The 14,226-nt window shown below is 43.7% G+C and overlaps 1 protein-coding gene across 3 annotated transcripts in view; it reads right to left on the reverse strand.

Moving 5' to 3' along the window:
• xkr4 (XK related 4) overlaps positions 1 to 9,855 on the reverse strand; it is a 64,729-nt gene extending 54,874 nt beyond the window's left edge. For all 3 annotated transcript variants that reach the window (XM_061839243.1, XM_061839242.1, XM_061839244.1), the window contains exon 1: positions 8,920 to 9,855. In XM_061839243.1, coding sequence (XP_061695227.1) covers positions 8,920 to 9,614 — 695 coding nt within the window. In that variant the 5' untranslated portion in view covers positions 9,615 to 9,855. The remainder of the gene's footprint in view (positions 1 to 8,919) is intronic.
• Between the last annotated feature and the right edge of the window lie 4,371 nt (positions 9,856 to 14,226).

Genomic DNA, 14,226 nt, shown 5'->3' on the forward strand with positions numbered 1-14,226 from the left:
TTTATTCCAACTGCGTGTCACCCAAGACAGCTCCATAATATCTTGAGCCTTTAGGAACTTCGGGCAAATCTCTTTGCCACCAAGGACCTTTTTAACCACATCGGTGACCTCTAAACCAGTGATTGGAGAAGCCTCCTCAGAGATGCCAGACTCTATTTCCTCATGAGAAGGTGCGTCGCGAGAATTGAGGAGGTCTTGAAAGTATTCTTCTCACCGACTCACAACTTCCAAAGTCAAATTCAGCAGAAGCATATCCTCACTTTAGACAGTGTTGGTGGTAGACTGCTTCTCCCTCCTGAGATATTGGATGATGTACCAAAATTTCTTCAAAGCCCTACGGAAGTCGTTCTCCGTGGCCTCACCAAACTCCTCCTGTTTGTCTCAGCGACCCCCATAGATGCATTCAACGTGGCCAGTCAATACCCATCAGGTCCCTTAGGAATCCCATGAGGAAATAAGGCCTATAGGACTCCTTCTTCAGCTTGATGATATTCCTCTCCGCTGGTGTCTCCCAAAAGTTTCTGGAGTTGCTGCCACTTAAGGCACTGACTACATTAAGGCCACAGCAGCCTCAGCAATGGAGGTGTGGAACATGGTCCACTTCGACTCAATGTCCCAGGCATTCCCCGGAACGTGAGCAAAGTTCTGCCAGAGGTGGGAGTCAAAACTCCTTCTGACTCAGGGTTCTGCCAAACATTCCCAGCAAACCCTCACAATTGTCATGGGTAGAAAATATAGTGCCCAAAATACACAACTCCAGATGCAAGGGGCAGTTTAAGAAGAGAATTTTAATTACAGGCAGAGGTCGGTACACAGAAAGGGAGTTGAAAAAGGGGCAACAATATGAAAAAACGTGAGGCAAAAGGCAAGGTAAAAAAAAATAAATAAAGTGGGGTCTAAGCTTACTATGAGTCAGTAATTTGGAAACAAGGAACACTGGAACGTAACAACAAGGTACAAATAAGTGACAACTAGACAGAGGGGTTGCATCAGGAAGGGCATCCGTCGTAAAACTGTGCCAAACAAATATGCGTTCAGTCCTAACGGGACAAGCCGAAAGGAAAAGAAGAAGAAGAAGACAGTTATATGCATGTGGTGTAATTGGGAAAGACAAAGCATAGGTGGGGAGGCTGCTCTCAGGAGCAGGTGCGTATGAGGACGGGGGATGCAGCCCAGCCTCAGCCAGAATGTGACTCCAGTGGCCCCGAGGTGAATTGAGTTTGACACCGCTGATATAGATATTCAATGGAAAACCTGTATTAACCAATAAATCTGTTTAAAACAGTGGCAATTTTGAGTCATGAGCCTTGCCATGTCTCAACAGGAGCGATGGTAATGGTAGCTATTGTACACAGACATTTTCGCACCTTTGGATTTAATTCTTACTCAAAAATGTTGTAGATCATGTCCTATTTACTGCAAACACAATACTCAAGGGAACTGCAGACCTAAGAGAGTGAAGTTTCCCCAAGCTAGTCATCCTTTTCAGTTTTTAGACATTAATTTTATTGAGTTAAGCAAAGTCCAGCATGGCGGCACGGTGGATCAGCTGGTAAAGCATTGGCCTCACAGTTCTGAGGTTCAATCCCGGACCCGCCTGTGTGGAGTGTGCCTGCATTTGTTTCCTCCGGGCACTCTGGTTTTCTCCCACATTCCAAAAACATGCAACATTAATTGGACACTGTAAATTGCCCCTAGATCTGATTGTGAGTGCGACTGTTTGTCTCTATGTCCCCTGGGTATCCTGCCAAAGTGCGAGTTGTGCCCGAAAAAGGGCGATGCTATGAACCCCATTCGCAGTGGACCAAGTGGGTCCATGTCAGCTGTGCCTTGTGGATTCCAGAGGTGAGTAATGGGAACCAGAGAAGATGGAGCCCATTACTAATGTCTCGCAAATTCCCAGCAACAGGTGGGTGCTCAACTGCTGCCTGTGTAAAGATGGGAGCCTGCATCCAATGCTTCGTCAAAAACTGCCGCATTGCCTTCCACGTGACTTGCGGCGCACCCCAGAGATGACCATCACCCAGGATGACCAAGTCAAGTTCAAGTCCTGCTGGCCCAAGCACTCGGGTCTTAAGGGCGGTGACTCTGGGGAACGGGACTCCAGCGCTGAGGTAGAAAATGAGGAAAGCGTCGGGAGCAAGAAGGGCAAACTTAGGGGAAAGGTTAGAGGGGACAAGGAAGAGGACACCGCCGCCCCCGGCATCATCCTTTTCGCCTCGTCATCCCCGTCATCGTTGAAGTCATCCTTGTCTTTTTCGTCAATTTGACCCGCAGGAAAAGTGTGTCAATATCCGCAAGATAAAATTGCAAGAAGGACGAGAAGGACAGCCTGGCCAGTCATGAGCATGAAATGTTGCTGAGACGCCTGCAGCTATTCACGCACCTCCGCCAAGACCTGGAGAGGGTCCGCAAGTCGACTTAGATGGTGATGAAGATGAAACGTTCCATGTGGCGAGTTCAGGAGCAGATCTTGCAGCACCTAGTCCAGCTCATAGACCAGGAGCTCCTCAGGAGTAATCCAACAGAGCAGGATCTCCAGAGTCTTTTCTCTTTAGACCGACTGAGCTCTCAGCGGTCTTAAACTTGGACCCCATGGAACCACTCGAAAGACAAGACCAAACAACAATCAAAGGACAAGGGGAAATCATGTGAAAGGAAGGGAAGCTGAGACTCACTGGCGGTACCTAAGGATGACCCCAGAACCCTTGACGCCAACCCTTGCAGGTCAATGAGTTGGATCAGGACTCCAGAGCCCCAAACCACCCTAACGACAACCTTATGCTTTGCCACATGAAGTCCCCGAACCAGGCGATGACTGATCAGGAAGGCGTTAGTGTGAAACTGCATTGGAAAAACATTCAGATTGAGGCCCATGTGCCTGAACAGAAACCATTCACTCCCATTCAGAAATCAGTTTTTTGAGATTGAGACATGTGTCGAGTGTTCTACAAGGAATCTGAAAAACATATCAGAGCTCTTCTACTCGACTCTACGCTGTTCGACGAGAATGCGGTCCACCACAACACCGCCCCTCTGTAAATCTGCGAAAACAAACAGCTCCAACCTCAGTGTGTCAAAGCGCTCAGTCGAATGTTTTATATCTCCGACCAGGACAACGACCATTTCCTCAGCGACGCTGAGCTCAACTGTTTTCAAAAATCTTGTTTTGGAATTCCACTGGCACCAGAGGCCTTAGAAGATGTAAAGACGGTTGTTTGGAAAAATACGACCGATGGAGTGCAGGACGATACCCTGACTTTAAATGGACAAGGACTCTGCACTGTCACCAGCTGAGCTGAAGAATCTGCTCTGTCCTTGACCTTACATACCGTGGGGTGCTGAATACTTCATGACTGTCCCGTACCAACTGTACCACCAGCGAGGGTTACATCTCTAATCACGGCTTCCACTGTCAGTGGAGCCTGTGTGCTTATCTCGACATTAACCGTTGCCTTTCTCCTACATGTTTCCCGACTCCAGCACCAAGAACAGCTACACCAGACTTGCCTGGGCTGCTGTGTACCCACACCTGAATGCTTCAGAAATGAGCAACAATGTTCACACACTGTTTTTTTGTTTTTTGTTTTTTTTTTTGGTCCTGGTTCACCTCTGGGCCATGGTATTTTGTTATGGTGAAGTTCCTTGTACCTTTAATTCCTGTTCTGGGTTTGTTCTGTGTTTTCACGATGGGTATAATCCCATGTTTGAAATCTGTGATGGCTAGAGCAAGGTCAAATGTTTTTGTGAACTATGCCCTTCTACAACAAGTAGACCATGATTATATGCAGCAACAGGTAAAAGGAAACTTTTGATGCCTTGAACTTTCTGAAAGTGCAACAGCATTCTGATGTCCCCACTCGTATTTCCAAAATGATAAACATGAGGGAAATGTTAAAGAAATCATTCACATGTTCTCATTTTGTACATACTGTAGTTGGTTACACATCACCACCTAGCTTCTACCTTTGAACTCATTGTCTTGAAAACAGATGTCATTAATCAGACAAATATAATCAATCAGACAGATGTAGTCAATCAAACAGTCACGCATGCACACACATACAATCATCATGTGATTCATAAAGATAAAAAGAAGCTGCAAGGGGACACGAGTTGGAGATGGTTGGAAAGAGGGGGAGGCCCTGTTGCTCTCCTTACAGCAAGTAAAACTTGAAGCCTTGTCTGTTCGCCTTTTTTAATAGAGTCAGGCTTTTTAAACCTGACAAACCCTTACCCTGAAAGAGCCACTGACAGATAAAACATACAGTTTTGTATATTTTTAACCAAAAATAATCATCTGGAATGGACCCATCTGTTTTTTTACAGCAAGTCAGAATGTTGTTGTTGTTGAAAACTCCGAAAATCTCTATTGTTAATCTCCCATAGCAGGTGGCGCAGCTTCTTTTCAATGGCGACTGTACCAGTGTGACATCTGCAAATGACGTTGCAGGCAATATGGCCACCACTAGAATGTCGAATGAGACTTAAGCAACTTTGCACAATAATGACATGCTCTCCGCTCATATTTTGTACAGACATTGAACTGAATAATATTGTATGCAGTTTTCATTCATAACAATATCTTTTTTAAAATGTATATTTGGCTGTCAGTGGCACCTTAAAGGTCAAGTGTCATCCCTATAAACATTCTAAAATAGATATTGCAATAAGAAATACCTATAACATTATTCAATTCAATGTCTATACGAAAAAATTCATATGAGCGGAAGTGTCATTTGACATCCAAGTGGTCGTCATATTGGCTGCATCTACTGTCTGTGACGTCACCCCGAACATTCGCCATTGAAAACATGCTGTGGCCCCTACTGTGGGAGACGAACACGCCTCTTCTGACACGGAATTTCTTTTCGAAGAAGAGAACATCTCACAACCAAGTGAAGTTACCGGGGCAGTATGACCCTATTGTTTCGAGCAATATTTAGATTATATGCGGATCACGGCCAAACCGCCTTCCCATCCGATCCACTTCCGCGGTGGAGATGAGCCATCGCGGCCGGGGTGACTCATTTTTGGCGCCGAGTTACCTTATCACTGCGCCATTGCTGGCAGCGTTGTTCATAGCCGACGCGGCAGCCGTCTGACGCGCACATCGACACATTTAGTACCTCTGTCATACATATGCGGCTCTTTTGTTACGTTATGAGAGACAGATTACGTGGTCCGCCCCAAACTATTATTTTTTTTTAGTAGCTGTATACACATCTACCTGTCGTTTGGGACCCACAAAGCTCTCGCCCTTTGTACCTGTGCAATCCATTTTTCACGACAAACCGGGTCTCTTGGAAACTTATGAAGGCTAAATCCATTTTGGCTAACACAAAGGAACAACGAGCTACCTTCCCGCAGTTAAAACTAAAAGAAACAAAAGAGTCCGCTGGAGGGCGTTCCTGCCCCGTACGTCACTTCCTGCTTCTTCTAAAAAACAAATCCCTTGAGAGGATTTTCATGGCGGGAGCTACAAAACGGATGGGTCCATACCGGCTGACGTTTTTTCATAAATAACATACTAAAAATCATCCATTTCATGACACTTGACCTTGAAGGACGTGACCAAATAAAGCCTGTTTTCGGGGCACACTTTGGGTCAAAGAGTCTTTTTCAGAGCCCAAGTCTGACTTGATAAAATTGCACTGGTGGCCACATTTGTCTGTGACGTCACATCCAGAAATCACACTTAAGCCCTGGCATTGAAAAGACCCTGTGCCGAACGCAATGGCATGGATTGGATTTTTCTGACGCGCCTTCTGAGACTGAAGCTTTTTTTGAGGCTGAAAACATCTCAGAAGAGAGTGAAGTGAACGGGGCCATTTTACCATATCATTTCGAGCCATATTTAGACAATATGTGGATCCCTTCTAACTAACAACAGACTCCCCGACAAACACAGACGAGTGGGGAGACGAGGAGGACGAGGGACCCGATGAAATATTCTAAATGACTGGCCCATAATTGTTCGATTTCCTAACCCTTTTTCAAGTCTTGTGTATGTAGCGTACTTATGAGGACCCATGCCGGGCGAAGTAAATATCATGGAAATTATCGAAATTAATCTAGAGCTGTGTGTCTATATTATTTTAGTTATTCATTCTTTATTCTTCTCTTTATTTTCCTTTCTTATGTACTTTATTACTTGCGTACTTTATTATGTGGATTATGGATTATGACGGGGATCTTTTGTTACGTTCTTAGAGAAGGAGTCTATTAGGTCGTCGGTTCCTATAAGGATGAGGATGGCTGTCAACAGAGCTTTTTATTAATACTGCTGGTTTCGGACAGGTACACAAGCACACGGACGCCTCATGCCTTCCTGGAATATTCGCTGGAAATAACATACGCCTATTTGGAGCATTCGTTCGATTTTGGTGATGACTACGTCATTTGGCTAGTTCGCTTGTGTTACGCGGTACTAAACTGTCTTTGTACTTCTATTTTGTGTTAATTTTTATTGTTTTGTGTTGTATTATGTGTGATTAAATTGTTTTGAACGCAATACAACTTCTTTGTTAAATTTTGCTGATTTGACAAGACCAATGAAGCGCACCTGAACACACTGGTTACATTGTTAGCATGGATGGTAGCATGTCTTTGAGCATGTATGTAAGCCATCATTTTCATGCCACTCATGAGGCAGTGTGTAACTGGGTGAATCTGTGTATTGTACTAAGTGTCTGTATAATTACACAAAATCTGTTAACGTCTAACAAGAAAATATTTCCTGATCCTGTGTAAACTATGTATTAGCTTGATGGTCCTCCTCTTTAATATATTTCTTCTTCAGTGGTTCCTACTATAAATTTTTTCTGCGGCCCCACCTCAGCCCTTTTGCACGGTTTTGTTCTGGAAGAGGAAAGTGACCATGTTTGCCAGTTGGCAATCCTGAATCATCGTAATGTTTCTGTCTGACGCATCTTTAAATCTCACAGTTATTATGTCGTTTCCTGTCACATAGTGGGTCCATGTGAGTAGAGTCACATATAAAAAGGATATTTTTCTGACAGTTGAGGATCACGGGCATGTAATGTTGTTGTGAAAAGCCGAGCTGACTTCCGGATTACTGATCTCATCTGTATATCCTTTGTGCAGAAGTTTCAGCAGATAGCCTAAATTTATATGGAGGTTTTTCCGTTATTCCATCAGGTATGTTTTGTTAAATTTATGTATTTCCTCTTTTGTACAGTCTTCCTCTGGGAGAGGAGCTGAAGGGGACAGTCTACATTTATACAGAGATTTTTCAGTTATTCTGTCAGAATAAAAGGAGATCCGCTCAAAAAAAGTCTAGGTATCACACCTTCCTTGAAATCGACACAACACACAAGACCACTGGTCACAATTGAGATTTTACATTTGTAAGCAGAAGAAGCTTACATTGTGCCACACACGGAAAGTGTAGGCAAGGCATTATTCAAGATGTTCAGACGCATGGTGTCACATCGAAACTAAAATTATCACACCACAGCAGACAGAATAGGATACCTAGGCCAACTATTAAAACAATGACTGAAAAAATAATTGACACAAAACATGCACTTTAAATGCTATTTCCATTCTCCCAGCACGCTCCCAGCATGCTTTGCAGCCCTCCCAGGATGCTTTGTGGCACAAGGAACCTCCTTAGTGCAGTATTGTGTATCTGATCTGAAAATGGAAAGCGCCGTACCATTCATGAAGGGTCATTGATCTTAAAATGAAGGAGTGAGAGCATCCAATAATAAAGATGTTTCTCGCCCAGTTTCGGGAAAAAAAGTTGAAGCAATTGTTTTTTTTTTCCAAACAACCAAAAACTGTGTCAAGCCAGACACAGTGATTGGTTGTAAGATATTTTAACAAAAAAATGACAGCAACCCCTGCCTGACATATCCTCTTAAATGGTTTGTTGTCACCTCTCCCTAACTGGGCTATGAGCTCTGTCTTCCAGTTATATGGCGAAGGTGCGGGGCATGATCTTGTATATAGTATGCCCTGACCCCTCCACAGTTCACCGTTTCCGGTCACGCATACTCACAGATTTTGCTTTCAAAAGTTTTTTTTTTTTCTTGATAATGGACTGTATTTTCACAACTACAAAGTGCACATGTTGTTCCCACTCACGGTGTCAAACTGAAAGTATAATTATCACACCATGGCAAACAGAATAGCATGCTGGGAGTGCCTCACTGCATGTTCCCAAGATAGTTTGAAGCACCAACGATGTAAATAGCGCTTAAAATCTGTTTTGTGTCAATTATTTCTTCAGTTATTGTTTTATTTGTTTTATTTTTTGGCAGTTACACAGAAAGTGTACCATACTATAAGGCGCCCCATCCATTTTGGAGATAATTGAGTGTGATTTATGGTTGTGAAAATACGGTACACATCATACATATAGGCATTTTAAAACAGCACCAATTATTTGCGGATTTTGAGGGGGGGGTCGTACACCGAAAATAATGAGACATTTTTGTAGCACCTTTTTAAACTTCCACAACCCACTATCAACAGACTACTGTTATAACCCCCCCCCCCCCCCCCCGCTGCTTTTAACAGTTACTTTTAACACGTTACTATTGAGGAATTCGGCTTTTTCTTTTTGGTATAGGAAACAATCTAGGTGGTCAAGCAAGTGTCCCCTCTTTGAATTGCTATGAGAGAATGTCATTTCTCTGTCCATACATGTGATAATATTGAAGCGAAGCCGCTACTGAGTAGCTTACTGACTGGTGCTGGTGCCACCCTAAAATGAACCCCAGCGATCCAAAACCAATAAGCCGAGGATCGCCTCTGTCAAATAATAAAATGTTGGCTGTGTAGTGGGAGTTGAGGGGTAAAGATGGCAGCTGCATGCCAAGCTACGGTAAGGACATTGTGGTTCTTTTTGGACCAGGCTGTCATGTGCTCATGCTACACAACTCATCCTACCTCCATATTTGGCCCAGCTGGAGGATGTGGATGAGGGACTGGGAGAACCACATACAGAAGGAGTAGGAGGCCGAGCGTTTCCGAGTCCGGCTGCCCATCGCAGTACTACTGGTGCTGTTGCTCGTTGTGTTCTTGCTCGTGGTCGACGCCTGTCTCTGTGGCGTGGTCGGGGGATGCTGAGCGCTCACATCGCCGTGTGAGGCCGATCCAGTCAGCAGCTTATTAGCGTCCATGTGCGAGCAGTCGCCGGCGGATTCCGATGCGTCCTCGGTGCTGAAGTCGTGAATGAACCATCGGAAGCTAAAGAGCTGCACTGAGAAAGAACCCAGTACGACGAAAACCAGTGTCAGGGCGAACCACCAGTAGTCTTGGTGAAGGTAGTAGTCGACCGACAGCCAGACGTCAGTGCCCACGTCGGCCACATACACGGCCACTGCGGCAACGATCCACAGGCAGTCCCACACAGAGTATTTCTGTCGCTCCACGCCCGAACGAATGCACGCCGAGTGGGCGCCGCCTCCGCCGCAGCATCGCGACTCTCCGTTTGCGAAGTCACCGTCCCCGGTGCACGCTGAGCCGGGCTGGCAGCCCGGGTGGAGCCCTTGAACCGAGCCGGAGTGCTCAGAGTTCTGGAGGGGGGTAAAGGCCACGTCGCTCTTCTTCATTTTCAGGACCCCGTCCGATTTAGCAGCCATCCTTACGAGTTTATAAGAATATTAGTCTGTGATTTCTCCCACCTTCGGAGTTTAATCCCCCCGTTGACACCCTTCTGCGCGTCTCCTCTTCCTTCTTTCCCGGCAGGAGCAGCTTCGCTACGCTGCCGGCAGGTCATAATACACACTCAACAAAAATCAAGAGCGGATTTCTTCCGTCTTTCCTGCTTTGTTTCATATGTCAATAACATCATAAGTGGGCTCCTTTGGGTGAGCTTCGATTGGCTTCCGTTTTGTGTCAAGTTCTGGTTCTGCGGGCTGTCACTATGAGCAGATGCACTGATCTGCAAGATGAGGTGACGATGGATGGACAGAGTGAAGAGGAGGGAGGCTGCAGCCACCAGCTTTCTCAATGGCAACAACCAAAACCAATGACATCATCTCTTTCTGTGCTTATTGGAGCATTGTTACAAAATGCTAATAATGATAATAATAATAATAATAAAGACGAGTGTAAAAGCCATAACTACGGAAATCAATGGCAACGACCAAAACCTATGACATCATCTCTTTCTGTGCTTATTGGAGAATTGTTACAAAATAATAATAATAATAATATAGACGAGTGTAAAAGCCATAACCACGGAAATCAATGGCAATGGCCAAAACCTGACATCATCTTTCTGTGCTTATTGGAGAATTGTTACAAAATAATAATAATAATGATAATAATAATAATAATAATAATAATGAAGATGAGCGTAAAAGCCGTAACCATGAAAATTAAATGTCATGCTCTCTTTGTGCACAGTGACAGGCAAATTGGCACTTTATCTACAACACTGTTAGTAGTATTTTCGAAATGGAAATCTGTTGTGAACTTTGACCTCTACCATCTTGGATTTATTCATCATTGCTAGTACTTTGCAGAAGATATATCTCAAATACTTTCCTATTTTCCATCATCCACAAAATTGCACGGAAAAATATTTGCCCCTTCTTCAATTTGCACTGCAATTGGCTAATGGCAAGTATAGGGTGTGCTCTGTCTCACCTCCAGATCACCCACAGCACAAATGAGTAAAGGCCAAATAGAAAACTGATCAAATCCAAAATGGTTCATAAATAAGTCACATTACCAGTCATACATTCTAACATAAAGATATAACGATAAAAAAAAAAAACACTTTACAGTTGTGCTAAAACAACATTTTCTGTCTTGTAACCCCCTACCAACACATCCACAGCAAGATTTGCTTTATTTTGTTAATATGTATTTATTTCATTGACCAAGCATCATTTAAAAGGTTTGTTTAATCACATGTAATGTCCTGAATACTAACAAGCCATTACAACTGCCATCTTATGGCTGGAATCAGATTCCACTGGGCAATGGATAATTGATAATGATGATAAATAATAAATGTTATTAAATGTTGGGGAGTCATGCCTGACTTTGGTGTCGGCAGCGTAGGATCAATTCCTGCTCAGTGTTCGTATTGATACTTGCCCTGTGATTGACTGGCAACCAGTACAGGCTGTTCCCTGCCTCCTGCATGTTGATAGCTGGGTTGGCTCCAGCACCCTGCGACCCTTGTGAGGATAAGTGGCGAAGAAAATGGATGGATTAAATGTTGGACAAATGCCCATGTGAAATATTTATGGCAGCTGAACCATTACATAGCCGTTCTATAGGCAACATAAAAAGGTAATCTTAACAATCCATGGAATTGTATAATTTTTTCCACTACCTATTCATGTTAGGGGCGTAGCCTGGCAACTGCCCTGTGCACGACTCCGCACCCTGCGCCTGAATGGCTCCTAATTATGCCATGTATTTAAGCCCTATGTGTTGTATCGCTAGTTACTAGTACGTTGCATGAGACTGCATTTGTCCGTGTTAGTATATGAGCTTCTTGTTGTGTATTTGCCTCGTTGCCACGTCCCAGCGTTCCTGTGCCACTACTGCAAAATCTAGTTAAGCCTTGTTTTTGCCTACAAGTTATCCAACCACATTTTCATGTTTTTGGACCGTGGTTTTCCCCTCACGCTTTTTTGCCTTTGCTTTTGTTGGACTGTCTACCTGTGTATGACCTCTGCTTGGAATAAAACCCCCCTCGAAATCATGTCACTGCCTCGGAGTCCTGCATTTGGGTCCTACCCCTTGTCCCATGTTCATAACAGAACGAACTGGCCAGAACTGGACCCAGTGGGAAAAACGTGGTCGCCACTCACACCACCAGTCTGTCTCCCACCACCCTCAACCTGCCTGCCAAGCATTCCCACTCTGAGTGGGCTCTGTCTTTTTGTCCTCTCCTTCCTTTCCACTTGCACCCCCCAAGTATTACGTAAGCACCATGTTTTATTGGACTCAGATCTTTCTGATTTTTGAGGAGGATCTTGACTTATATAACCTTTGCCTTTTTGCCTCGTGTTTTTGTGCTTCTGCCTTTTAGGACTGGTTACCTGTGTATGACATCTGCCTGGAATAAAACCACCCTCAAAATCATGTCACTGCCATGGAGTCCTGCATTTGGGCCCTACCACTTGTCCCATGTTTGTGACAGTTCACTCTATCTAACAATTATATAATCTAACAAGATCACATACCGATGACACAGCATCAACTATAACAAATGATTATTTTGTAATGTATAAAACAACGGCATGGACATGGACACAAAAATGAGCTGCAGTTTTTCAATAAAAGCAACTTCTGTTCTGATTGCGTCCACTTAATCCCTCAATAACAATTATGTTCAGCAAGTAAACTGTTTATTTCAGGGGAGAGTAAGTCGGTCAAGCATGCAGTCCACATGAGCCATTTTATCTACTGCCTGCACTAATTATTACAACTTCCATGGTAATTTTGTGTGCTTTGGCATCCCCATTGCACCAATATATCTGTTAAAAAAGAGAAAGTTGATGCAAAGTGCAGCAAGAAAAATGGTTATCCTCCTATTTATTCATAGAACTGAATGGGAAAGCTGTACGCATATATTTGGTGTGTTCACAGTATGTTGCAGTGCTGAAAGAATATAACCTTCATCGCCACTATTTGAGTCTTCATGCCAACAAATATGACAACTTTCAAGGACAACGGCGAAGAAGGAAGGTGGATGAATAGTTGGCAGGTCTAAAGAAAGTGCAATCTGTGTTTACTGACAGCAGAGACATCAGTGACGCTGCTGTGAAAGCTAGCTACCTCATTGCTAATGAAATCACAGTGCCTTCAAAACCATTTAATGAGGCTGAATTTTTAAAAACATGCAATGACGGCAGCAGAGATTGTGTGACTTGAAAGCTGCCATGGTTTTACGATTATGTGCCTGACAAGAAGCACAGTTGTATGTTTTTGGAATGTGGGAGGAAACCAGAGTGCCCGGAGGAAACTCATGCAGGCACAGGGAGAAGATGCAAACTCCACACAGGCGGGTCCAGGATTGAACCAGGGACCTCAGAACTGTGAGGCCAACGCTTTACCAGCTGATCCACCGTGCCGCCCCAAATTAAAGTCATTTATTGTATTTTCTGTTGCAATTGATGAAAGCACAAACATTACAGACATTGCACAACTGGCTATTTTAATTTGCGGAGTTGTTGACACATTGACCGTCACCGGAGAGTTCGTGGAAAGGGTACCAATGAAAGCTATGACGACAGCATATAATAATTTCACAGCACTCGTCATAACGCTAGTTCCGCGTTGTGAGCCTGGTTACAGATTGTGCGCCCACAATGATCGGAAAAAAACAGGTATTGTAACAAAGTTCAGAGAGAAGGTGCAATCAGTAAATGGAGGATGTGATTTTTGGACTTTTCACTGTATTTTGCATCAGGAGGCTTGGTGTTGCAAGTCATTAAAGAAGGAAACGTCATGAAGGTGGTCATCAAAACTGTCAATTTCATCTGATCCACAAGAGTGAATCAGCATCAATTTGACAGCCTTCTCAGAGAGAAAGACCACATCTATGGCGTGCCATACCACACTAAGGTAAGGAGGAAAGTAAAGCCGAGGTGCTGTGTTGAGCAATTTTGATTGATGAGAAGAAATTGGACAGTTCATAAAAAAAGGGGCAAATTCGAGTTATAATTTCATTCTGCAGAACGGATGCTCGACCTTGCATGTATGGTGGATGTAACAAGGCACCTGAATAACTTGAACAGGGTATACTGAACTGGGTATAAAAGGAGCATCCTTGAAAGACTCAGCTGAACAACTGCATGAACAAATAGTTAAACCCTTTAACAGCGTTTCCCCATGTACTATTGCAGGAAATTTAGGGATTTCATTATCTTCTTTATATATTATCATCAAAAGATTTTGTAAATCTGGAGAAACTGTTGCATGAAAGTGGCAATAAACAACATTGAATGCACAGGAACCTCAATCCTTCAAGCAGTACTGCATCAAACACCGGCATCATTGTGTAAAGAATATGACCACATTGGCTCAACGACACTTGAGAAAATCATTGTCAGTTGACACAGATGTTGCTGGTGTATGTATGCAAAACCAAGTTAAAACTCCACTATGGAAAGAAAAAACCACAAACAGTATCAACACCACCCAGAAATGCTGGCAGCTTCTCTGGCCCTGAGCTCATCTGGGATGGACTGAGACAAAGATAAAAAAGTCTGCTGTGATCTGAGG

This window comes from Syngnathoides biaculeatus, chromosome 13 (assembly GCF_019802595.1).
Source record: "Syngnathoides biaculeatus isolate LvHL_M chromosome 13, ASM1980259v1, whole genome shotgun sequence".
Taxonomy (NCBI): domain Eukaryota; kingdom Metazoa; phylum Chordata; class Actinopteri; order Syngnathiformes; family Syngnathidae; genus Syngnathoides; species Syngnathoides biaculeatus.